The sequence below is a fragment of the Cebidichthys violaceus genome, unplaced genomic scaffold (genome assembly GCF_023349555.1).
Source record: "Cebidichthys violaceus isolate CVI_PGR_0920_01 unplaced genomic scaffold, fCebVio1.0.p SCAF_5, whole genome shotgun sequence".
NCBI classification, from domain to species: Eukaryota; Metazoa; Chordata; class Actinopteri; order Perciformes; family Stichaeidae; genus Cebidichthys; species Cebidichthys violaceus.
Window position 1 is genome coordinate 8,692,549 of NW_027176705.1, and position 27,115 is coordinate 8,719,663.

The 27,115-nt window shown below is 41.0% G+C and overlaps 1 protein-coding gene across 2 annotated transcripts in view; it reads right to left on the bottom strand.

The window, feature by feature from the left end:
* Positions 1 to 904: 904 nt before the first annotated feature.
* furina (furin (paired basic amino acid cleaving enzyme) a) overlaps positions 905 to 27,115 on the bottom strand; it is a 76,049-nt gene continuing 49,838 nt past the window's right edge. For both annotated transcript variants that reach the window (XM_068731207.1, XM_068731208.1), the window contains exons 7-16: positions 21,712 to 21,800; positions 17,736 to 17,908; positions 16,459 to 16,671; positions 14,096 to 14,196; positions 13,028 to 13,131; positions 12,674 to 12,791; positions 9,194 to 9,373; positions 8,977 to 9,101; positions 7,280 to 7,402; positions 905 to 5,954 (exon numbers count right to left, since the gene is read on the bottom strand). In XM_068731207.1, coding sequence (XP_068587308.1) covers positions 5,347 to 5,954; positions 7,280 to 7,402; positions 8,977 to 9,101; positions 9,194 to 9,373; positions 12,674 to 12,791; positions 13,028 to 13,131; positions 14,096 to 14,196; positions 16,459 to 16,671; positions 17,736 to 17,908; positions 21,712 to 21,800 — 1,834 coding nt within the window. In that variant the 3' untranslated portion in view covers positions 905 to 5,346. The remainder of the gene's footprint in view (positions 5,955 to 7,279; positions 7,403 to 8,976; positions 9,102 to 9,193; positions 9,374 to 12,673; positions 12,792 to 13,027; positions 13,132 to 14,095; positions 14,197 to 16,458; positions 16,672 to 17,735; positions 17,909 to 21,711; positions 21,801 to 27,115) is intronic.

The following is a 27,115-nucleotide window of genomic DNA, read 5'->3' on the forward strand; positions in this document are numbered from 1 at the left end:
GACTACTGTATTTGAATGCACTTTTAAGGTATGCTATTTTTAACTTGAGCATTTCCATTTTATGCAAATGAAAAATTGCAGCTGAGACAACCATAGAATCAACGATGACGATGAGCTGCTGAGCTAAAACCAAAGAAAAGCTGCCAAAAAAATGTATGCAACTCTTCCACGTGAAAGATTCACCTGAATACACCTGATGTATTGACTATGGGTGTCAACAATGTAGTGGAGTAGAAGTATAAGGAAGCATCAAATCTGAACACTCCCATGAAGTAGAAGATTAAATCAAGATTATACTTCAGTATAGTACTTGTGTAATTTACCTACAGAGGTGTAGTACAGATATATTATCTGGGGACCATAAATGTAAAGACAAAATTTCATACCAATCCATCAAATAGTTGTCAAGATATTTCAGTTTGGACCAAAGCATTGGGCCGACCGTCAGACAGACGGTGCTATCTCTAGAGTCATGTTTCCACACAACACACATTTCTCAACTTAACAAGTTTTTTTTTTAAGGGAAATGTTGAAAGAAACAGTGTGGAACGTTTAGGGCAATTCATTGGCAGCAATGGAATTTTACTATTCATAACTTTGTTTTAATCAATGAATTATCACCAAAAACTAAGAATCACAGTGTTTTTGTTAGCTTAGAAAAAGCTTTTAAGCTAACAGTATATTTCGGTTTACACAGTGATGCATCAGTATAACATCTAATAATGTAATATTTGATAATGAATCAGTCGCTGGGGCCAATTATGTGCAGAATGAGCCCATTTACTTTTGTGACTTTTGTAACAGAGTATTTTTACATCGTTGTAGTTGAGTACCACTGTAGTTCTTCACCAGCCTACATCAAGTCATATTTACTTTTTGGGGCATTTAAGTTAATAAAAACACATTCAAATTTGCATAGATCTTTATTTTTTAGTAGAATCTATAATTGACATCAATTAAATAAAAGGAGAAAAACAAGAGTATCTTTAAATTACAAGAAAATTACACTGCACCATTCATATAGTACAAAAATAGGCCTTATTTTAGAGTTATGTCCCATGTAAGATAGTCATTCTTGTACATTATTCATAGGTCACAAACCTGTAAGGTACTGTGTGCAGCCAGGAACGAAGAGGCAGGAGGAGGTCAACAGAGTCGTCTGAGGCCGCTCCACTAAACACCCCCCCCCCTCCCCACCACCCCCCACAAAGTGTTTCATTTATACTTAAACAAGCATGTGCACGCACGCAGATCTGATTCAGCCCTTAAGTTAATGGAGACGGGATACATTCTACCTCCTCCCTTCACAGCTGTTCAACATACAGGGTGGCAAAAAAAAAAAAAAAAAAAAAAAAAAAAAAAAAAAAGCTGAGATGACAGAATGATGTCAACAAAGCACTTTGAACGTGAGTGAAAGGGGTCAATGGACTGTGACAACCTGAAAGCAACACGTCGTAACACTAAACAGACAGCATTAAAATGATTGTCTTTGGTTATGCCAAAGATATTGCTCCTATTAAATCCGTCCGACTTCATATTGATCACTTCCGACTACATCCTAAGGCAGGACTGAAGCAACATCGAGCTCCACATGATATAAATCAGCTGTACAAAGAAAAAAGTCTCCATCACTTCCATGAGCGAGTCTTTTCTTTATAGCCAGAGGAGACAATTTGCGAAGAGAAGATATATTTTGTAACATTTCTGTTACTTTCTGCATTAAAAGGCTTCACACTTAAGTGCCGGGGAAGTGGCAGCCTTATGATGATGAGCTGCTTACTGGCACAATTAGAGAGCCTTTTCTTTTTTTAGTGTGTAGTTTCCGTCACATTCTTGCAGTGAAAGGAGTGAGCTGGCTGCTAATGGTGTTCAGCAGCTTCCTGTGCTCTGGAACCACTAGCTCCTTAATGCTGCCCGCATTCATGATTTTCTTAAAAGTTGAACACTTGAATGCTCAAAGCTCCAGGTTCATCAGTTTAAAGTTTTCTCAGTTTTCAAGCTGTAGCAAATAAAAGATCAAGCTAAGATGCATTAATCATTTTGTGTGTGCACTCGAGGGGCCACAGAAACTTGTCTTAACACCCCCAAAATGTTGCACTTCAGGGGAAACTATTCTTTCTGGAAGCAATATAAATCTTTTGAAAGGGGAGATGCACAATGGATAGTGTTGATAAGACTGTGCATCAATACTAATTGCATTGGTCAAACTCCAACACTACAGTTCTTCTTAAGAAGCAAACTCTTAGCATCTAGAGTTTAACAAAATAGTTTATGGAAGCAATTTTGGTGCCGCATTAGCCCATTATCTGTTGTTTACTCACTTCACACCAAGCTGGGAAGTCAATAAGATTTCATGGCTCAAGTCTGAGGCTGTAGTTATTACATTTCTAAATTAGCATCCTAGCAAACTTAATCGAAGCCTAAATGGCAGTAGGCACTAATGTACATAACAAAGATATGCAGCACGCGCTCATTATTCTGCAGCCACACCCTTGTCCCTTTTGAGGGCACTTTCTCTAAATTTGCGTTCTCGGGTTGGTTTCCAATCCCGTTTAGTGCTTCCTGGCTGAAACTGCAGCGATAAGCCAAATGTGCTACACCTGCACTAGCCATCTGAGATGAATTAAGCTTCCTGGCTCAGTGCTGTGTTTGAGAGCAAACATATCAATCTACTCCATCTTTTTGAACAGGATGTTGGATGGTATTGGTTTGGAAACTCTTTATTCTCGTAGGTTTTTTTTTCTTCTCTTCTCTGTCTTTCTCGCTCTCTGAACAAGCTTTTGCAATTCAAATCACATTCCGCTATGAATATTTATGAATAATACCCTCAGAGAAAGTTTTTGCAACTAAAGTGGTTGAATTAAAATTGATACGTTTTGTGTGCTTGTGCACCTTCTTGCCCTCAAAACAAGGAAATTATTTGATTGTCAGTGACATAAACTTATGAACAAAAAGGTCTTCACCCCTGATGGAGCCACCCCGGTAAAAACGCCCGAAACTATTTCATGTTGATTTAGCTCTTAAACGCTGGCCCACAAGCTCTTTGGACATCCTTCTACCCATTTCTATTTTCAATAACAGGTTTTAAAGTCCAGGTGGGGCTGATCCTAAAGGCAATACATTTTGAGAGAGATAAGAGTTTACACAGCAGGTTTACAGTTTCTGAATCACAATTGCTTGTCTCTCTTCTAAAACATAAATTTGACTAACACGCCTATCCTCCTAAATCTTTCCCAACAAGCGTCGTCATATCTGACCTACATATAATTTGACCTCTATAATCATTTAACAGCTCCTCTAGCGGCGTATGAAGCCTCGCTGAATGATATGAGAGGTAGATTTAAAGAAAAGGATGAGCAGCTGCAGTTTTGTATGCATGTCATCAAAATGACAGCCTCTGTCAGACAGTTCCACTGTTTCTGTACTGGAAATGAAAAAGAAATGGAAAAAAAAGAAAGAAGAAAAATCACAATTTCAACATAGTAGAAAAAGAGATCAATGGATTCAAAATGGCTACACTGGGTTAAATCATGAGATGCAAATTTTAGATGATAACCAGCCAGAAAAAGAATCACTTTAAAACAATCTTCCCTAAAGGTATGATTAAAACCTCTCAGAATAAATAGCTGCTGCAGTATCATTCAGAATATAATTAATTGGCAAGTATGCTGAGGAGATAATCTGAAATTCAGATTAGATGAAGACTGGAGGGTAAGAGCAGAGACACTGATGAGAAGTGGAGTCTCCACGTAGGATTTCTAAACAACATTCAAGATTGAAGAGGAGAGCAGAGACGATGAAGCAAAGGAGGAAAGGAAACAGTCACTTCAGAGGGCAGATAGACATTTTTCATGAGCAGTAAACACACACACACACACACACACACACACACACACACACACACACACACACACACACACACACAAAGTTTCAGTTATTCTGATATGAGGTGTGTCTGATGTACGTTTGTAGTGCTAATAGCTCTGACAAAAGGGAAAGCCTTGATGTATTGTTAACTGCGTCTGCTCTGTCAAGGAATCAATCACAGGTAACTCAACACCTGCCAGCTGCTTTTGAGAAGCTCTTGTGCTCAACAGTCACGTTTTGTTCTCGGTCCCATCAGCACGTCGCTGCTTCTCTCTCAGCCCCGGGATGCGAGCACATCAAACACAGAAATGAAATGCCCCTGGAAGGGATTGTGCCTCAGGGTTGAGTGAGTAGCCTGTGTGTGTGTGTGTGTGTGTTTGTGTATATGTTTTTTAGTTTCTTCTTTTCAATTTTCGTACTTTTTTGATACCCTTCCATGTGACGGTTGGGGAGATGAGTGCAGGAGAATTTAAAGTTTCCAAACTGAGATAAATTGAGTCCATCTTGAATCCCAAAAGTCTGGAAGAAGCTTTGTTTGTTGCGTGACTCACAGTTTGTTCTGCCAGAGCTGAGAGAGAGGTTTCCAGACTTGGTGTACAATAAGAGAACTAAAGCCCCCCCTCACACCTAGAACAATAACTACACAGATAAAAAAAAAAAAAGACTGTGGAAGATGAATTTTTGTTTAAAGTAAATGCAAAACATTATCTCATCATAAACAGAAACAAGCAGAGAGGCTCTCAGACAGTCTGTGTTGTTTATCTGACATGTGACACATGATCGGAAACTATTAAACTGTCAACATTTACACTTTTGATTTGTGCATGTTTTAAATGCACTGTGCATCGCTACAGATAAGCGGTGCTTTTATGAACAGATTTTGGACGATGTCACTAAATGACACTTCAGGGAGAATCAATGCTTCCAAATCCGATTTCATGCCTCGTAATACAACGTTTTGTTATCACTTTTAAGTACTAAATGTGACAGGACCAGCTTTAGCTTCTCTATAAAGGGCAGTACACTGCCCATCAGATTTACACGCGCATATTCAGACAGACACATACAACAATCTCCTCTGGCTACTGCGCGGAAACTGATGGAAAGAGAGAAACAAAGGAAAGAAGCAAATAATAATCAATTGTTTACTGGAACAAAAAGGAACTGGAGGGGAAAATGGACAGACGGACACTGTTAGTTATCAAGGGCAAGAGGAGGGAGAGAGACAGTTTAATAGAGAGAAGCGCCAAAGTATGAACAGAGCAAAGCTCAGACCATCCTGAGCTCTGAGAGACAGCGGCTTCAGGTCTCCCACAGCAGATCCTCAGAGGAGAACCCAGTAAGAGACGGGGAAGAAGGGATGACAGATAAAACCAGAAAAAGACCGCATGAGGGTTGTTACCACAGCTCTGAATCATCAGACAAATGAGGGTGAGAAGAGTTTAAAAGCAGGAGAGAGGGGGGGATGTGGGGGAGGCATTAAAGAGCACTTTGTGTTTTGATAAAGGCAGTCCTCTCATTTTGGACGTCAAACTCTTCGTTATCAGAGTCTGTATTTACCCCATCGTCCCCCCACACTGTCGGGATGCCGCGGTACGAGACCACCCTATTTCCCCCGAGGCTGAAACTGCCCCCAAGGCCGCCGCCAGCCTCCAGAGAGGGCAGCTTGATGAGCGCGCCGGAGCGCAGCTGCAGCAGCAGGAAGGTGCCAGCAAAGGTGGTGATGATGGCCATGCAGCTGAGCACGGCGATGGTGATAGGCAGCCGGGAACTGAGCTGGAGCTGCATCCCCGTGTTCCCCTGGCCCACCATGAAGCTGTCAGGGGACTCGCGCATGTACTGGTTGAGGTGCAGGCATGTGCCGGAGATGGGGTCCAGGGAGCTGTGAGGGGGGCAGGACAGGCAGACCCGGGGGCTGAGGCTGCTGCAGGTCAGGCAGGGCGGTGGGCAGGGCAGGCAGGCTGGGACGGAGGCTGGTGGTATAAAGTTTCCCACTGTGTAGTTGATGGGCTGGGAGCCCACTGAGAAGCCTGGTGGACACTCTTTCACACAGCCCTGCTGAAAGAGGTAGTTGCCGGCATCGCACTCTGTAACACAGAGAAACAAAACTGAAATAAAAAGCTGCACACGCACACCTCGTACCTCCTCATATGAGTCAGACAACCCAAAAAATAGAGAAGCAGGATTCCTGCCCAGACAGTCGAGGCTCAGGGGGCACAGTTGTCTCGGTAAATGTGAGACAAAGTTTCAGGGCAATTTTGCTTTTAAATTGCCATTTTCACTTTCGTTAGAGCTATTTTGCTTACTAAGAAAACTGATGACGAAAGAAGATTTGCAATTTATATGCTGAGAGCAGCATGTTAAAGTCAACAGAGGCATTTCCATATGCAGGCGGTCCAGATGCAGACCATTGCCTGTAATGGCAATTAACAGACTGGGTGCTGGGGGTAATAGAGCTGAAAACAGGAGCGAGAAGGAGGAAAATGTAATGTACTTGTAAACTGTAGTCATCCCCAAATCAGAAAGCATTGTTTACTACATGATACATGACAATCATAACATATGATAATCACATATATGATAATTAAACTCTGTTCACCCTTTAATGACAGCATATAACCTGTTCTGTTAGTATGTAGATACCTCTGACAGCCTGTAGGGGTCAGACTGTCACTGTTCAGACAGCATGCAGGTGGACATACACAGTAAGTATCTCTAGACCTTGCCTACAGCAGTATTTGGATTAGGTCGGAGACGGCCATATGGGCACCATTTAAATTACATGAGGTTATTAAAAAAGAACCTGCAGTAAAATTTAATTTCATCTCATCAGAAGTCAATCTCAGCTATGGATAAGCCTCTGGGGGCATAAGGCTTTATTCTGGGGTTGAGGTGTAGTCAGTGGACCAAGACTTCCTTTTCTGTGTGCTGCTCATTGCCTACAGTCCGATTAGCAACATACAAGACTGGAGTTTGATTTGAGACACGACGTGTACGACCAGATTGTTTCACATATAGCCAGATTACAAGCTCATTTTAAACCAATAATAATTATCGTCAGACGATAGCAGGTGGGTTCCCAGATTGCATTTGGGCCAATGCGTTCTGCCTCCTTTGCTCTCCACAAGGACCGTTTGCCTGCATTCAACCAAAGCCTGCTTGATGGTGATTGGTCAATACTTCTCATATTACAAACAAAAATGGTCCAGAAATTCTGATGCAAAAAAATCGTGTCCCGATGCCCACAGATTCTACCTGTGAATGCATAATGTGTTTATAGAGATGAATCAGAAGTTAGATCTTCATTTGTTTACAGGAAGAGTTTGAATCAGATAATTGTCTGCCCACAGTTGAAATAGAGACATGCAGTGATTTCCTGTGAGGACCAAACTGTGGATGATGCTAGTCTTACCGATGCATATCTGCCTCAGGTCCAAGGTCTTACAGTTGCCATTGTCAGGCTGATCTTTGTCAGAGGAGCTTGAAGATGCTGAGCCGGTGCCATACAGAACCAGGATGAACTGGGTCAAAGTGCCTGAGTGGAGAGATAGAGGAGATAGAAAAAAACAGAAATTAACCAAAAGACAAAGTAGGCCTGTCAAAAACAGAAAGGCTCAGACACTCCCTAGGGTGGATTTTGTAAATGTACCCTCTTCTCATTGTAGACTCTTAGATTTTCTGCATAAAATGACTCCTTGAAATGAGCTACCGTTTAAAGACAGCATGATTTCACTCCGTGCCTAATATGAGTGTTATAAAGTGCACATCTCTGAAGAACCATTCAAGTGTGGGGACTTGTGAGAGGTTCCACTTTAGTAAATCTCTTCTTGTCGAGGAGGGAAGTGTGAGACGTTTATATATCTTTTTTAGTTTAAAAGAAAAATCTAGATCTGTTTTTTGGGGGTTTTCTTGGCTTCTGAATAATGTGTTGTGGGTGGATGATGTAGACGGTTGTTGGAGGATGCCAGCACAAACAGAAAGGGTGAAATATTCACTCCCCTGCTTTATCATGCTCCCTGCTACAAGAAAACTGAAAAGCTCTGCAGTAACCAGAGTCAGCTTCACAGCTCCTATAAAGAGAACCAAAGGCACTTTGGATGCAGCAGCCACTTGATCTCTTATCTCCTGGCACTGAAACCTTAACCCTTGAGCTAAACTCCAGAATCAACAGATTAATGTTCATGTAAAGTCATTCTATGTGGTCCTCGTGGCCTCGTAGTTAAGACGCAGACTGGTCTGTGACCATGACGCCCCGGGTTTAATCCACTCGTTGCCTCACTCCCGTATCTCTACGGTCACTGTCAAATGAAGGCAGAAAATGCCAAAAGAAAAAATATATACTGTATACACTCACACTGTATGTAATAATTACTGCTGAAATTAGTTTATCTTAAAGCAACTTTATTCATAACACTCAAAAATTGAGTACAGTGCTGTTTAATTCAAGAAAGGATGGTCCAGTGTTCCCTATGCTAAATGAGATAAAAGAGGAAGCATTGAAGCACATTCCTTAGCATTTAGAGAATTCGACCAGCTCTCTCAGAGCTGCCACTTAGACACGTACAGGTCATTTCACCCAGTTGGGACCCTTCCTAACTGGTCAATCGACCGCGGCGCAGTTTGTAATACTACAATACAAGAGCTTTCATCAGTGGGCCATAGGCTCAATCAACAATGTGTTACCTCATTTGGCGACAGACAGATAGAAGGACTTAACAGACATTTATTTACATAAAAATCTTCTAGATTATTACTTAAATATCTGGAAAAGGTGATGGAGAGGAGGACACTGAGAATACAGTTTTTTTTCTACATAGTTATTGTTGATGCTTGTCATCAGGTCCGAATACGATTCCCCGTGAAATCCGACGAAACTAATTACGGCACGCAGGTTCACCAGACACACCCTCTGCTCAGACTCCAGCAAGGGTAGTAGCTTTAATTAATAATGATAATTATCATTATTTTGCATCATTATCCCAATTTCAAATACGGCCAAAAGGCAGATAAACTAAGACAGGACTACATTCTAGTTATGAACACACAAACATGGAGGCAAATCCACCAAAATGTTAATTTCTTGAATCTTTCTCGACAAAGATGCTTTACCGTAGTCACTGGCACCAGCCACGTTCTCGATCTCCAGCGTCCATGGCCCGGTGGGGTTTTCATCCCAGGAGTGGGTGGTCATGAAAGCCCAGTCGTTAAAACCCTCTGATGAGTAGTCATGAGGCCTGCAGGAATTCAAGAGCAGGCAGTGTAAACAGTTTGTGTTTACCAACATGCACTGTTTTGTCTGTGTGTATGCGTACTTGTGTGTTTGTACCTGGGGTGGAGCAGAGTGGAGCGTGTGCCGGCAGGACTAATGAGGTGGATCGCCAGGTTTCCCCTGCGGTTGTAGGACAGAGTGAGCCGGGCCTGAACGTGCTCCAACGACGTCACGTGACTGTCTGTCCCGATGCAGGCGTCCACGCTCATGTTGATCGACAAATGGCTGCCAATATTCCTGTCAAACATGAGAAGGGACGTATGAGAAAGACACGATGAAGACAGCGGTATACGTCAGTTGTAGGTTGTGTGTGCTGCTAAAATCGTTACTGGCTAGTTCTGAGCTGGGAATAATCTACTCTCCAGATAAATGCACAAGTGTGACACTTGGCTCCGGGCCAGTGTGAAAGTCTGAGAGTTAGTGGCCTTGAACAGGATTAGCGTCTCACAACGTGTAGTCCTCTGTGGAAGTAAAGCACCCACCTCTTTTTACTCCCCCGCTTAGGAAATTACACTCATCCACAACAATTCTGAGGAGGAGGAAGACTTTGGGTTTTAGTGACTCAAGGTGGTGTGATCACTAAACTGTCACAGTCCCTCCAGGTTCAGTCTGATACATTTTTCGTGATGGATTACATAAACGCCTTTGACCTTTGGAGCAGCCTCACATGGGGAAAGTCCTAAAGGTTAACGTACAGCACTACAGTAGATGTCAACAACGTCATACAGTAAATGTCCACATTATTATTGGGATGCAAATTGGCAGCAATGCAGCACTTCGACATTTGCATGTTGGGTCATGTATTTTGTGGTGTTTCTTGGTAGTCAAAACAAAATAAAAACATGAGAGAAGGAAATGGAAATGTATACAAATGCCTGCTGAAGCTGATTTGATTCAAGATCTGGGAGAAGCAAAATGTGTGGTGCTGTTGTAGAGCAAATGATCAAGAAAGAAAGGCGACAAGTTTGGCTCTATTTGTCATCAACATTTCAGTCGCAGCTACAGGTGAAAATCACCTCAGTGATGATTGGAAACACTATTGTTGAAAATGAAAAGATGCCTGAGAATAACACACGCTTTCTCTGTTTAGTGTCATCAAAACAACACACAAGCCAAAATACCAACATTGCACAGTTGTCTTCTGCTGGAATTTGTTTTTTCTTCTAGCATTTAGCAGCTCACAGCAGATCTGGTCCAATGCATTATTATCTACCAATAACACACTTATCACATATTGGGAATATCTTCTAAATGATTTTTAAATGAAATCTGTTTACAGCAACAATTCTGGAGAGACGTGATTATGAAGCTTTTCAGAACCACCCAAAATATATTCTGGGAGGCAGCCAGGAATCCATTTGGTGGTTTGGAGTGTTTCGAGATCATAAATCACTTTTTGAGAATATTTGTCAGAGCTTCCAACTCTCTTAATACTCCAGTTTGCAGCAATACTAAATGTTGTCCTGGTGGTAATTTGCACAAAATTAGCTAATCCTCTTTCAGAAGTCTTTCAGAACAAAGAGCGTGCGTACGCGCACACACACACACACACACACACACACACACACACACACACACACACACACACACACACACACACACACACACACACACACACACACACACACACACACACAGGTGTTTGTCCGTCACAGTTAATGTTGAAACACTTATTTGGTTAGACACATGCTTAGAGGAGCTTTCCTGCAGAGACTTCATGCTGTAAGGCCCAATCCATTTTTCCAAATGTAAACTCAAGGTTAGGCCAACCAATACAAATGAAATCAATGATCTGCAAAACTCCTGCCACTTGGAAATCTATAAAGAAATCTTTATATACACAGAATAACACTTAACCTAAAACTCCAAACATCATCTAACTGTTACACAAGTAAATGGTAAAAGGAATTGTGATTATGGTCATAATGGTGCAGTACTGCTGTTTTCCCTGGAGATGGGTCCTTTTTGATCAATCTGTAATGAGACTGTAAGATATAATCACTGTATATAATTGAGAAAGACACTGAACACATACCTGCTGACTTATTTCAAGTCAGTCTGGATAAGTGAGCCAGCTAAACACCTAAAATGTAAATTGAATAACATGCCTTGACTGATGCTCCCAGACGCTCACACCATCTGCTCTGAGCACCTCATAGCTGCAGTGAAAGAGAGAAACCTCTAACCCAGCGAGTGAAGCGACAGTGAGTGCATAATAAAGAGGAGATGTCAGGCTGTGTTTAGACTGTGACACCAGGAAAAGAAGGAATACAATGGCGAAGAAGAAATTTACAGTCTTAACAGCGAAAGCAAAACATGAATTGACAAATGAATATTTCTCTTTTAAATGCTCCCTGTCAAGCCGGCGGAGTATTTTAACGGGGCCCTGAGCCGAGCTGCAGATGAAGACATAACGTGTCACTGCAGCAAAGCATTACAGCTCAGTTATACACCAGCACCTGCATTCTGTTATGGACCAGTTTAATGTCAATGTCTCTTATCGCTCACTGTGGCTCAAACATCCAGATTATGTTATCATGCCACTTAATCCCACACTGAGTTTACGTCAAAACAAATGTATACGGCAGTGTTTTTATTCTGTCCTGCTATTTCTTGTAATGGTATATTGACTACTATTATTTGAATCAGTAATAAATATTTTTTCTGATCACATTCATCCCTTCATGTCTTTTCTGTTATCATACATTTGTGTTAAATTATTATCTAGCTCTTTGCTCTATATGCTGCTGCTATCTTATCCAGGACACTCCTGTAAAACCTTTTTTTATGCCAGCGAGGCGCTTTTACTGGTATAATGGGTATTCCAGTGATTTAGTATTGCCCTTTCAAAAAGTTGGACTCAGAAGAGACGGATTAAGAACGTCAGGAGATATCCTGGTTACTATTCCAAAGTTTAGAAAGCTTCCTCCAGCACCAAAGATAACAAGCTGTTTTTTCTTTCTATTTAAAATCCAAAATTCTGTTTGAATGTGCAAAAAATTAAATATTCAACCTGTAATAATCAGCTCTGTTGCAGTAGGGAGGGTTCCTAAAATACACAGTCAATCTGATCCAGTGTCTGACCCGCTGCTCTATCAGTAAAACAGGCTATTGTTCTTCTCTTTGCTAACACAAAATGGAGAAAACCAGACATGCCGAGCAGGAAATCGCGAAACAAACCATTGGGGACAAAAGTGAGTAAAGATTTTGGTTTTGACAAAAACAGATTCTGGTTTGTGGGCGAAGGTAAGGTTGTTAGCCGATATAAATGTGAGTGTGTGTGTTAAATGCAACTGCATTACAATAATGTCAGCTCGTCACTCAAGTGAGGCAGCGGAGACACCTTCGACGAAACTGTAGTTTAGGATTAGGCTGTGTGGGTTGCATTCAAATTAATTCAAACAAATTACTTGTTACTTCTAATTAGATTGAACTAGATTTTTTTAAGTGATAGCAGTAATGTGTGAAGACTCTTGTAATCATGGTGGTGAGATAAATGGAGTGAGCTGTAAGCGTGTTGTTGTGGGCGGTACTAACCTTGGCTCACTGACCATGGTGATCACACATTTCCGCTGTGGCCTCACACTGGTCCATGTTTCTGCCAGCGCTACAATTGCACTGGCATCAAGTAGACCGTATCCATATGAATGGCTAACTGCAGAGACCAAGAGAGAAAAGAGGAAACAGACACATGAATGTTGGCCTGCTGAGATCAGCATCCTCGCTCTGCTCCAACTATAGACGAATTACAGCTACATTTTAAGCTTTCGTACAACGAATTACAGGGCTCTAGTTACAATTTGGTTTATTAGAATCACAACATGCTAATGAGCCTCAGAGGCATCTGCAAACTGCAGATGGCCGAAGAAAACTTGGAAGGAGTTGCTGTACCTTTGCGCCCAACCCCATTTGTTCTCCAGTCGTTGGTGAGCAGGTGGGCAGGGTGAGAAGTTCGTACAACCAGATGTTGCATATCCCTCCAGGTCAGATTTTTACTGGAACGCGTGTATGTGCAAGCACACACAAAGACACACACAGCCACATAAAGAGACAGACAGACAGACAGACAGACAGACAGACAGACAGACAGACAGACAGACAGACACACACACACACACACACACACACACACACACACAGGGAGACACACATGGTCAAACAGCTCAAACAGACGCTTCTGACAATACGTCCTAGTCTTAACCTGCAGGTGGACAGCTGAATAAATACAATGAAGTACCAGTCACATACTTTCCTAAATTAGACTAAATCTTCAGTCAACATGTGTTTGAACTCAATTCCTGCCTAGAAAAAAGTGTCAAGTGGTTATCCTGCCTGCTGCCATGCAGGTTTGAATGGACAAAAAGGGGTTAGAGGAGGTCACAGTTGGGTTTAACTTTAAAAGTATAATTTTTATTACAATCGCCTCACTTTATTTTTGCCACAAGACTAATTACTCATTTTCAGCACTGTTTTGACATTCATGTTTGTCCCTCCATTAGTGCTGCGAGACTGGATACGAATGATTAGTGCTGTTGTTGTTAATGCACTGCAAGTCTGTCAGGCAGAGGGGTTAAAACGTAATTCATAAAAATGGGATAATTGAGCAGACTGGCTGCATAAACAAGTAGCACCTGCAGTTAAAGTCTTATTTAATACAAGAGTGTTAAATCGGTGCCAAAAAAAGCTAGAAAATGATTTTAGCTGTTGCCTCTAAAGGACCAATTTGCAATCAGAAAACTTCTGATAATTTCCTATCTTTTTTTCTAGAATAATCACAGCACAGTTTAATCATGAGTTTGTTCTGTACAGATTATATTTTCTGTTATTTTCATGGGATTACAATTATTTTTTAACAAAGGTCAGAGAAATATGCAGATGGCGAAGGTTAGAATGAAACTGCAAAGCTGAAGAGAATTGCAAGGCTTGGGGAGACTCAGGAAGATGGTGATAAGCACTTACTTGGCCTCAAGGGCAAGAGCGATGATCCCAGCAGCCAGTGGGGCGGAGGCAGATGTGCCTGTGTGGGAGTCTGTGCATTTTGATTTGAGGTCTGTAGTCACCTATGGAAGATGAACATGGGAAAGCTGAAATAGACAGCTCCAACAAAAAAAGTGGGGAAGAAAGAAATTGTATTTTGTTTTTCTTGGTCAAAGTTATTCTTCCAATTCAGTTTTTTGAACTCTGGTCCATCCTCAGACAGTATCACAAATCCTAAACTTTTGCGCTTTAATATTGAAAAATACTTTTAAATCCTGGTCACCTCATAACTGTGAATTTGCCTCCTTTAAGTGAGCAAACAACTTCACCCTCCATCACTTCCTGGCTTACTACCTCATACGTATTTGCTGGCGGCGTATATAGCCTAACAGATAAAGAAGCAGGAACTTAAGAGCAAAACATACTCAGCACGGCTCCCTGGACCAGCTGGAAAATGAAAGCAGGGAAATCGTATAACTTATGCTGTGCCTCCCTCAACTACCAGTGAGATCAACTGCTCCAGTAGAAATCTCCTCAGTGACCCACAGCAGAGCATTGTGGTTGTACTGGGTATCACCCAGAAGTGAACTTCTGCAGCTGAATGAATACAAAGCAAGGCGGTGCAGAATCAGCATGTTTGTACTCAGCAAAAACGATCATGGGAAGGATAAAGGTTACAGAACACTGCTTTGCAAAAAGCCCTCTATCCCCCACGGTAACATCCTACAGGGCAGGTCAATCTGTGTCACTGAAAAAGACTGATACAAAAGCAGTAGGAGTCTAAATCCTGCTCCCTGTGCTGGCAACGCAGAGCCTCCAGAAACTGATCTCTTAATAAATGCAGTGGCAGGACTGACTTTAATGCTCTAATTATGCATTCAGGAGCTTCCCGTATGCCCCTTTCTTTAAATTGAGGGAGAAGGATAATATAAGTGAAAAAAAACAACCCGTAACAGACATTAACATATTCGCTCCCAGAGGTCCCACGTTCTCTTTTCTACTCCATCTCTTCATTCCTGGGCTCATGAGTGACAGCACAATTAAATGAGTACAGCACTGAGGCATTAAGAGACCAGCCACATGTCATGGAGATGTCATAAGCTGTCCGTCCAGTTGGCCTGGCTGCTAGACTGTATGCTAGAAAAAGAAAGAAAGACTGTGCGTGTGTGATTTTGAGTTTGTGACAAGAATATTAAGCAGCAACAGATTGCCAGACGGAGTTTCAGCCGTTCACAATTCATAATAATTTGAATGGTCCAAGACTGAATGAATGGAGAAGAAGTAAAGGAGGACAGAATGAAGAAGTCCAGCTGAGGTTCAGAATGGGCTGTATGTATGGAGCTGAAACAATGATTAAATGAATCATTAAGTCCATTTAGATAAACAGTAATCTGAAACATTATGATAATCAATTAAGTTATTCAAACACAGAAGGCAGTGGTTCCAGCTTTTTAAATGTGAATACTGTCTGGTTTTCTGTGATAACAAGCTGCATCTCTGGATTTTGGACTGTTGGTCAAATAAAACAAGACATATTCTGACAACTTAAAGTCCAAACAAATCACTTTATTAAGAGAATAAATGGTAGAACATAATTAAGATAATTGTTACTTGCAGCCATGTATGTACAAAATGTAAAGGCATTTATTATACAGTACGACTTTAGAAACTTTGAAATTGCATCTAAAGTAATACAATATTGTTCTCATTATCTAGCCCCAGTTTGTCTTCACATTCACGCACACCTGGGTGATACGATTTTTGTTCACTCCTGTGTGAATTGTATACTTGACAAAATTGTTCTCATTTTTTTGTCTGAGTCTTCTGAAGTGCTTCTTGTCTTAGTTTGAGTCTGGGATACGTTTCCTCATGTTGTGCCCTCTCTGTGATAGAAAAGCACCCATTTGCTTTAGCTGATTGTAAATATTGCCATTAAGCAGTATGGCTGCTATTTCTTTTTGACATTGCGTTGTAAAAAATTCCTCAAGGAGACCTTAAACCTCAAGGAGACATTTTTATATTGTTTGACGCCAGCGAAGGCAGGGAGATGACGATTGAAAGCAAGTAAATGTTAATGAAAAAAAAATGCAGGTTTCAAAATGTTGAAATCAAATTTGCTTTGTTAATGTAGTAAAGAGGAAGGAAATGGGTTTACATGTTTGTTAAACCTCAAGGATAACGTGTTGTCACTAAAACATTTCAGCAGATATGAAGAAGCTGGGGTTCAAGTAAACTTCCCTTTGGAATAAATATCCTTCCTGTTTTACCAAAGACATGGAAGCAGAAGTTCAGGTAATGTCAGGGCCAGGAGGAGAGGAAGAGAATGAAAGAAAGCCACAACTCACTATCTGTTTCTCATTGAGGTTCCCCGAGCTGTAGGTGGTGGCGAGGGTGGAGGAGCAAGCCTCGCTGTACCAGGGCACGTTGCCGTTCTGGGTGGAGCTGCTAATGGACAGGGTGTAGATGCTGTTGGTGTAGCCGTCGCAGTTACAGCTGTCCTTCTCCCTCCCTCCGTTCCCAGAAGCCCACACAAAGATGGAGCCCAAACCACTACGACCCTGAAGAATGTACAATACATTCAGACAAAAACAACCACAGACCCACATTCTCATTCATTGGACCACACCAACCAGAAAATAACAAAGTCTCATTCAATCTTTAATAGGAATCCCGATTATAGAAAGGCAAATTTGTTTCAGGACTCATTTCAAAATGGGCCCATTAAAATGCAGAATACATCCCAGAGGCCGGGGTGGTCACTCAGTAAATTAAAAAGAGCTATACATGGCATGACAGCAATGCAATACAAAAAGGCACTATATGACAACAGCTCATTGTGATAAATCATTCAACCTCTCAGCCTTTGAAGTGCAATAATTTCCATCTAAGAGCCGCTTTATTGTATTGACTAGAACCATCTCTCTCTGCATTGATGAAACCCAGATACGCACCACCCACACCGCCATCTGACAGCACTGTCACTGTGGCAATTATCTTAGTAGTCAGTGTCAGCGGTCCCAATCAGCTTTACGGCACATGCCTTGAATCCTACTGCTCTATAACAAGAGTCAGAGTTAGCTGGATGATTGTGTTTGTTCAAGTAGTGCAGATGTGAGAGCCTGTGGTGTGATCTGTATGCTTATTAATCTGTTGACTTGTTAATTTTTTTTATATATGACACGGCCCCCCGAGCATTAAAAAAAGCGCTGCCATCAACAAAAGGACTGGTTACGTGGCGCCGTGGTCCCTTTTTGGTTAATATTTAGATTGCCATTTTGTTATTTACTGACAGACTATTTTTAAAAATGCTTGTCGAGTGAAAAAGCTGAGAGATAAAAGATGAGCAGGCAGTTTATAAAGCGCCCTTCAACTAACAATGAATATTGAAAGAAAAACTTTTCATACTTCATTTCTGTCAGTGCTGCTTCTATTCATTTTCCAAGATTTTTCTCCCTGGTGGCTTTTAGAGGACATTCCCTTCCATTCATAATTGTCAGGGTCAAAAATTGCTTTGTTCTTGTGTTCTCTCATGCTTGAACAGTTCAATTACTGACTGCTGAAAGGAAGTCACACACAGGCAGTAAATAATTTCTGTCCCACAAAAACATTCACAAACACTCACCTCTGTCACTCCACGCAGAAAGGCTTCTTTTGCGAGTTTGGCAGGTCCGTCGACAGTTTTGCCGTCATCCTCTGGGCCCCAGCTGGCGCTGTAGACGTCGATGTGTTGGGGATTCAGACTGAGGGACTGGGCCTCCACCATGTCAGTCACCTCACCATCCAGCATACGAACACCTGCATCCACGCACGCACACACACACACACACACACACACACACACACACACACACACACACACACACACACACACACACACACACACACACACACACACACACACACGACAAAACAGAAAGGGTTTGTTAGCGTGTATATATACTACTTTTGTGATGAGTCAAAGTTGATATCAAATTGAATACCTAATAAACAAAGAACCAAAGGGATGTGATGGGAATGGATAGCAGCTTGACGCTACGTTATCCATAACACACCTGAATCTCAGACCAAATTGTTGAGTCAAGTTGCACTTTAAGTAACATAGATTTTGACAAGGGAGAATAAATTGTGGAATAAAGAAACATATTATATCTAAATCTGTTGCATCTTGAACTTTTTCTTCTTCTTCTAATCTGTCCATTATAACAGCAACAATATTCTAGGAGCGCAATGCTCTTTATTTACCACAAAAAAAGGACTGCACTGAAACATGCAAAAAGAGCTGCAGGTGATGATAATGTTGCAGGATCCTATTCCTCTAGTCTGTGGGTCAGTGCTTCAGTTCATGGTGTTGTAGCTCTGTAGTTTCACCCGACTGTGTGCTCATGCTTAGCAAGGTTTGACATGTGTAGGGACAAAGCAATACTGCTGTGTTGTTTGATTTGCATATTCACAAGCTTGTTTGCAATGCTGTACATTGTCTGTGTGCATTTGTACAGCCGACATGCAGCGATGCTGCTGGTTTTGGTTATTTGTGCATCCACTGTGACGTTTTTATGGACTCCTCAAGTGTGCAGCAGACTTCTCAGACCAAAAAAATCCAAATAAAAATATGAAAGATCTTCTTCGTCATGTCTGGGTGAAATTGGTGTTACTGTCTGACTGTAAATTGAATCAGACTTATTTCAAGGGAAGTGAACAACTTAGCCAGCGAGGTCAGTAATCATTGATCAAGTGCTGTTCCGGGGGGGGGGGCACGCACACACGCACACACACGGCGCGCACACACGGCGCGCACACACGGCGCGCGCACACACACACACACACACACACACACACACACACACACACACACACACACACACACACACACACACACACACACACACACACACGACACACACGCACGGCACACACACAGGGGGAAGGTGCTTGTCCTAACGTTCCACCACAGAGAGAGTGGTGAGAATTCATAGATGGCTAAAAATCACACAAATGTTCCCCTTTGTTGCATTGCAGGGCCGGTTACTCCATGTTGCTCTATATGTTAAAGCAACCAAGCACTGGCTCTTTGAAGTCCCGCAAAAGCGTCAAACAGGCACTGGGCTGCTAGTGTTTCCATGGCAGCCTGCACTTCTGTGAGGGGGCCATGTGATTCGCTGAGGAGACTCAAGTATTTCCAGTCCTCTTCCAAAATACCCGACCATCCCAAAAACTAGAGACCAAGGTTGTTAATGCATCAAGGTGTTGTGTATATGCACAGTGCAGTGTCATGAGCTGCCCATTAACTCTCAGATCATATTAAAGCTGAAGTAAATTAAGCATTTCTTTAAATGACAAAAGCAGTTGTTCTAATTTCTAAATGAAATTAGAACTGCTGGTTAAAAAATATAATTAACAGAATGCTTTGCCTCTATAGAATTTAGGAGATTTCATTTTCATACAGATATAGTTTATACTATGTAAAAAAAACATTTTAATAAATAAAGCTTTCTTACAGAGAGACAGATGAGAAGAGCAATACTTACGGTCTTGCCTACAACAAATATGAAGCTAAAGCTACAGCCAGTTAGCTTAGCTCAGCATAAAGACTGGAAGGTTAAAACCAACTCGATGTGGTTTGATATGAAGCTGCAGACTAATACTTAACAGACAGACACTCTTGGTTTGTGTTCCAGACATTTTTTTTTTTAATGTTCTGGAGGATAGCGCTTGTGTGTCAGGCTTCCAGCTGTTCAGTGCTATCTGGACTGTCGTGTGTTTCCCTGCTGTGTGTCAGTTTGATGTTCGGTGAATGTTTGGCACGTCACTGCAACTTGTCTCAAAGTTAAATGTCATACTTGAACTTAAATACATCACTGGCATTTATAAGGTTAGATTACTGTCACATATCAAGACATTAAAACTAACAGTTGAAATGTTTTTCAAAATTGAGAAATAGGATGCAAACATTTGAAAATAAGTTTTGAAGGAAATAACTGCTTTAAATTACACTACAATTCTGTGTCTTTTTTCAAATCTTAGTTTAAATGTTTTGATATCTGATGGTGATACATCAGAATCAGCTTTAATGGCCATGTATGTAAACACTGCTCCCAATGTACTTAAACAGAAATTGAGTTACTGTTCTTCGTTTTAGTTCTAGTTTCTGATTTTACTGGTGGAAAAGATCCTTGAGTCTGGTTAAAAGTGAACGTTTTAACAACACTGTGCCGCCTCCTGCTCCGCCTACTCCATCACACACAGCCCACTTGTTATGATAGAAAAGCTGATGCCATGTGGTATATTCGTACTGGCCATCTGGAGATCATAAAGAGTTATGGCTCTATTCTGACGGGGTTCAAACTTCAGGAGCTAGAAGAAGGCAGGAGGCTAGAAAAAGCTCAAATAAAACATCATGAAATAAAAGAAATAGGCTCTTTATAATGAAACAAGGAATACAAATAAACTTTGTTGTTTTGTTAATATCAAACAGCCTCTTTTGAAAAAATGGGAACAGAAATTACAAAAACAGTTCCCTCCTTGTAGGCAGAAACCAAACAACCCATCAGGGTGCAAAATCCTTTTTAGAACAAACAAATTAATATTTCACAATATTTTGTATCTTCTCATAAATGAGCAGATTTCTGTGTGTTTGTGAGTCTCCGTCACTGTCTAACTGTTGGTTTTCATCTAATGAAGTTTCCCATTAATAGTGCAATTAATTGTGGCACTGCAGTCAAAGTCTGACCCTTATAAGACCAAATCCAGGACCCATGTGTACTTTTCACACCACGACCCCACAACTAAAAGCTCAATGGAAAACAAGGTAGCAAGTAGAAAGTGAGGAGTTATACAGTATACAGATTTGATTCAAATAAAATCATGTTTAGTTAAGCTGTGATCCCTTTCTCTCTCCATCTCCCCCAGTTATTACTATTCACATTATCAATTAATCTGCCAATAATGTCTCAGTTAAAGGGATAGTTCTGATGTTTTGAAGTGGATTTGTACACTTATCCATAGTCAGTGTATTAGGTACAGTAGATGACTGTCAGCATGCCCCCAGTTTGGAGAAACAGACAGGTGGTTTTTAATTATTTTCACAGCAGTACATAGCTTTGCTCCTGTGCCTGATTCTCCAAAGTGGGGGCGTGCCGACCATCATCTACTTTAGGTAATACACTGACTATAGATAAGTACCTCATACAACCTCACTTTAAAACATCAGAACTATCTGGAGCATTAGGAGTTAAATCAGCCATTTGGTGTAACTTGTATACAAGCTGGGAGTAATACATTTTGACATAACTTAACACAGCTTCCGACAACGTTATGGCACCGTGTCATTTCAGAAACTGCATTCCACTGTGCCTTTTCAATACTGTCACTCCATGCAAAACCGATACAGTTACAGTGAATTGGCAATCCACATCACATCTGTGATGATGCTCAGAAAGATTCAGTGGCATGCTGTGCCTGGGAAATGGGCTGAAAATAACACTGGCGCTGCGGAACAAGTATTTCAACATTGCTGGCTGTCAAAGAAGAAAACTGAGATGAAACTAGGGTTTGCCCCTGTGAGATCGAATCAATCATCCGCATGTTTTATTTAACCTTACCTCCAATCTTAGCATTGTAGGCCACACCGACTCCACAGATCCCGTTGTTGGCTACTGCTGCCACTTCTCCTGCACATCTTGTTCCATGTCTAGAGAGGAAGAATGAGAAAGTAAGAGGTATGTTTAAGGAAACGACTTACCATTTTAAGTGTCATTCACCTAATGACACATAATTTCATCATTTATACATGTATAATTAAATAAACACGCAGGTAGTGTGCATGTCTAACAACGGCTGCTTGTGAGAGTTCATGCTCCCTCCTCCACCGAGCTGCAGACTGAGAAAAAACAAACTGGTGGAGACAGGTTCTTTGGCTTTGATTCCTTTAAATACATCTGAATTCCCATGTGTCTAAAAGAAAATTGATTGGAGACCTATGTACACTATCGTACAGCCCTCTAGCATTAGTAACCTTGGAATGCCTGCAGGCCTGAATCAATTCAAAGGAAAAGGGAACCAAGATGGCATACTACCATCACACATGGGAGGAAATTGTGAAATAGATTTGCCATTTTCACAATGGGTCTTTCATTAAGCCTGAGCCTCTGTAGTAACACCTAGCTCCAGGCACGGCAGTGAAGACATCCAAGAAGCCAGTACAGAGGGGCTGATCATCACATTCCAGTCAGGTGCATTCCCCTGGTCCGCCAGATGGATATGCACTCTTAATGCCTTTCAAACCATGGCGCAATCCCCCACTGAAGTGCAGCCATTCCCAGACAGGAATGCTGGAGCCAGGGCAACAATGTGCCACATCAGGAAACAACAGAATCAGTGGACTTTCACTACTGAAGGAACCATCTATGCCAGCAGGCTTCCATTAAGGCACTCTGGGTATCCAGCCAAACCAGAAACACAAGAATCAAAACAGCACATCAGCAGCAGACATCCTCCCCTGACACAATAGGCTCTATCTGCTGTCAGGATATGGACAATGAATCTGACGGTAGCCTGCCAAAACTGCTATTAACGGTTATAAATGAATATTAAAGAACTCATTCATCACCTACTTTGAAATGCATTTTAGGTCAGAGGTCACAGAGGCCATAACCCATAATTTTTTGACTATATTTCTAATAACCGTTAAGACTTCTGCATTCATTAGAGATACAGGTTTAACGACAGAAGGTCAGAGAATTATAATGCATCTGCTGGCCCCTCTTTAGACACACTGATGAGCTGAGAGGGCGGAGGTTAATGTCAATGCCACAGTCAACATTGGCACCACGTCTCTAACATGTCACAGGACGTCAGTTGGATGGAGACCGAGGTCCAGCTACAGCATGCTAATAAAAACAACTTTATACACACTCTCACAGAAATGTCATCTGGGTGATTTTCCAGAGAGCCTTATCTTGACATTCCTGGAAGTGCTGGCCTGTTTACTTTGGGAGTCGTATGTCCTACAGCATCCGTGTTTGAGATGCAGCTGATGATAAGGAGCAGCTCAGGTGTCTGTGATGGGATGCCAGGCATGCACAGGCATTTACCTCCAGTGTTTAACGGAGCCTTCTTCAAAAACTTCCTTACATGGTAGACTGATTCATATCATACAAATGCTGTTACAGAGGTAAAGCTTAAGGTTTCTGAATCTTATTATGCAAGAACTACTTTCATAATCATGCTTTTGGGAGTGATTTTCTTGGGAGAGATAAAATGGATACAAGAAGATATCCTTTTACTGCTCCCACTCACTGTCCGGGTCAATTTGAAGATTTTTTGTGAAATCTTGTAAAAGCGAAACTCAAATGTCAAGGCAAATTAAAATCCTTTCCATATAATATTATAGAAAACCAAGAAACGGACAAACACTAACATTTTAAAAAGCTGGCAACACTGATTTATTTGGCAATTTTTTCTTAAAAATTAATGGAAATATTATAAAAACTAGGGCTGTGATTTGGCAAAGAATCTGGCGATACAATAGGTTTCATGATACAGGGAGTTGCACTTCAAGTGTAGCGATATTTTCTTACCCCCCTGATCAACATTGTTGCAACGTTTTTTCTCTCTATCGACTAATTCATTTATCAGCTAATCATGTAATCTCGACCTGTGATACCCAAGATTTGTTCTACCAAATTAAAATTGAAAATCAACCAAATTAGCTTTTAAGACTCAAAACCTCAAGAAGGCAGTCCTGCAGAAGCACAAAATAGTGTGGAATAACCTAAAACATATGCAGCAATTCATTTGGTGCTCTATACAAAATAAAAAGTTGGACCTGCTCTGACCTTTATAGATAGACATTGTTCATCAGCCATAACCCATTATAAGATTAATTTAACCGGTTATTCTTAATTTTATAATACTTCAAATGTCACCCATGTTAAAGATTTAAATATAATAGTTTAAGGCCCAAATCCCCAAATGCAGAATTACATCATGGCGAATTAGAAACTTTGACTCTGAGTTCATTTGTCAACAGGATGATCAGTTACAATGAGATGACTGAGGAAGCTACCAGTCTTCTGACAATGAGGGCAAGGCAAATGAATGTCCTCAATTTGTCTGTAGGCACACATTTCTAGTGTTCTGCTGTGCTGACACATGAAACCAAACGCTGGATTCAACCTGCAGGCCAGAGGCTCAAGAGGTGAGAGCACAGCACAGGAGAGGATCACTTTAAGTGCTCTAATGAAACCACTCCCAGACATTGTCTGCAGGGATAAAGAGCCATATGTCACTACAAGTACAGCATTGTGAACAAGTCACACAGAGTATTGATCATCACTGCTGTAATATCTACCTAACATATTCCCTGACACACTGGAGGACTCTCCGACTTCATTTACTAGACAACAGAGAAGTCTTAACTCTCAACTGCAATCACAAAATCCGCTCCATTAATTTGCAAAGATGCTCAACTATCCCTTCTAATACTTCATATTGTTCCATAATTATGTGAACCAACCCAAGCACGCTGTAATGACCAAGTCAAGATATAACAGCAGCCTATACAACAAGAAGTGTTTAGGGGTTGATACGTCTTTTTATTAAAGGGGTGTACTTGATTTTGATATTATGCAAAGATCATGTGATCATCTTTTTATATTAATACAATTTCACTGTAAAAAATCTTGTGGACACGAAACGCTGAGATACTATGAATAACCCAACGCTCTAATTTAGACAAGCTTCCAGCAGACCAAAACAAAACTCAATGAAGCAAATGAAGCAAAAGTCAGTTAATGTGCCTGGCACATTAACAACATAATGGAAACTATCCATTTAAAGACTAAGTGGTGCGTGCATACCGGTACTGCTTACAGCATCAGTTTTCATCTCAACACGCTTACAACAGCAGTTACAGTGTGAACATGCTTTGTATTTAAAACAATTTGATGCCTTCCCTAATCCCTCTAAAAAAAAAAAAGAAAAACTTGATTAAAAAAGTCACTCACTTCTTGGAAAAAGGAACAGGAGAGTCTTGAATAGACTTCACAACACCTCTTGCATCGGATACATTGTCGTCATACGAAATGGTGATAATAGAAGATTATGGTGAACAAAGAGCAATTTCAGTAAAGTCTTGTTCCGATTACAGCGAGAACAACCCCCATGCAGAATCTAGGCACAGAGACTAACTCAGGTTACAGCAACGTCAGTCGGCTGCAGGCCTGAGGCCAACAAACACAATCAGTATTCATAGTCACAGCTGGCAGAACCATTATCACTGTGCAGAACCTAAACCGCGTCTCTCTGGAGGCTTGCTAAAGAGACATGCTATTGTCATACAGATGTATCCAAACTGTGTCTGTGCATGTTGTGCAAGGTATTCACCCAAACCTGCACTGGGCCAAAAAAGCATTAGGAAAACGAAAATGTCACAAAAGCAGCTATTTGGCTTATTATATAAAGATTTGCCACTGATGCTGCAGGTTTTCTTGCGCTGCGAAAACAGCAATCCTCTCAAATTAGTGACTTAACAAGATTGCTAAAAGGACATGTAACCAAAAAGAAAAACATTTAAAAAAAAAAAAGACTGCACAATTATTAAACTATTATAGTTATAGGTTTCAAAATGTTAAACCCAATCTAATATTTATATTTATATATTTAGATCTCTGTGTGCACAGTTATGCTCTAGGAAAATTACCACCAGCCCTGGAGTCTATTGCTTTAACGCCACTCCAGAGGAGGACAGACTGTTTGTTGTGTGAGCTCGGTGAAATTGAGGAAGAGGTTCACTTCTGGTTTACTGTCCTGTAAACAAGGACTTAAGGGACGTTCTTTTTAGTAAAAAAAAAAAGGCCTCCATTTAACTGGATTTCTTTTGGCTGGATGACTAGGAAGGGAATCTTTTTTTGTAGCAGATTCTATTTGCTAATCTTAGGAGATGAGGCAGAATATCTTGCGTAAAACCAAGCAGCAAAATAACCTGTAATTTAGTAATGGAATGAAATGTTTGGCCTCTGCGGCTGTATCTTTAGTGTCTTATAAACCCATGAGGATTGGGCACATGACATGAAAATAAATAAACGATCAATCATATATCAAAAGGATTTCTGTAAGACCTTCAAGTTGTACATAAACTAAATTGAGAGCAAAGTATAACCATTTCATCATATAGGGTCTGATATTGCAATGATATATTGTGACATATGCACTTGTCCAGCTTCACCCACTTCTCGCCCAGAGTCTGGCAAACAACAGTTTCCCTGCACGTAGTGCTTCTCTCTCACATTAGCTTAATTACTTCTTTTTTTTAATCATTGAGGCTCTTGAGGCCGTGGATGTAGCCTTTGCTGTTCATTAGTCTCTGGGTTGCACTGAACCTCAAAGGTAAATCTGAACAACTGTTTTGCTCTGCTCATTCTTAAGTCTGTTAATAGTTCTGCAAGGTTACTAATGAGCTGGCTTTCAGGACAAAACGTCTGGCGATGTTTATAGGGCATGGTAAAGAGAGGAATATGAAGGAAACGTATGAAGGAAAGGAGAGATGAATGTAGGGTCAGGTAAAAATGAATCAGGCTGCTGTTAAATAGGTCCGTCCATCCATCGCTGTGCCTTAAATAATTCTGAATAAACATTGTAGCGAGTCTGCACCTTTGTTTTGTTCAGTAAGTTTACCTAATTTTTCCTGTGCATCATCATCAAGAAAAAAATCTGCCTCCACCAACAACGTTCTGCATGTTAACTGCACATGTTGAATAGTGTGATTCAGGCCATATTTTATACAGAGAGATAGCCTTGATCTAAATCAGGAGGCACTGAATTGAGTATTACAAAAAAAATGCCAATGCCTCCATGCCAGTTTGGCCAGGTTTAATCCAGAAAATGCATATTTGGAAACCATGTTGATAGGATGGAACGGGAAACATCGAGATCCCATGGCGTCTTAGATAAACATGAGGGTGAATGGCCACATTGCTACCGAGCCATCCTCACTGCTTCCCGTAT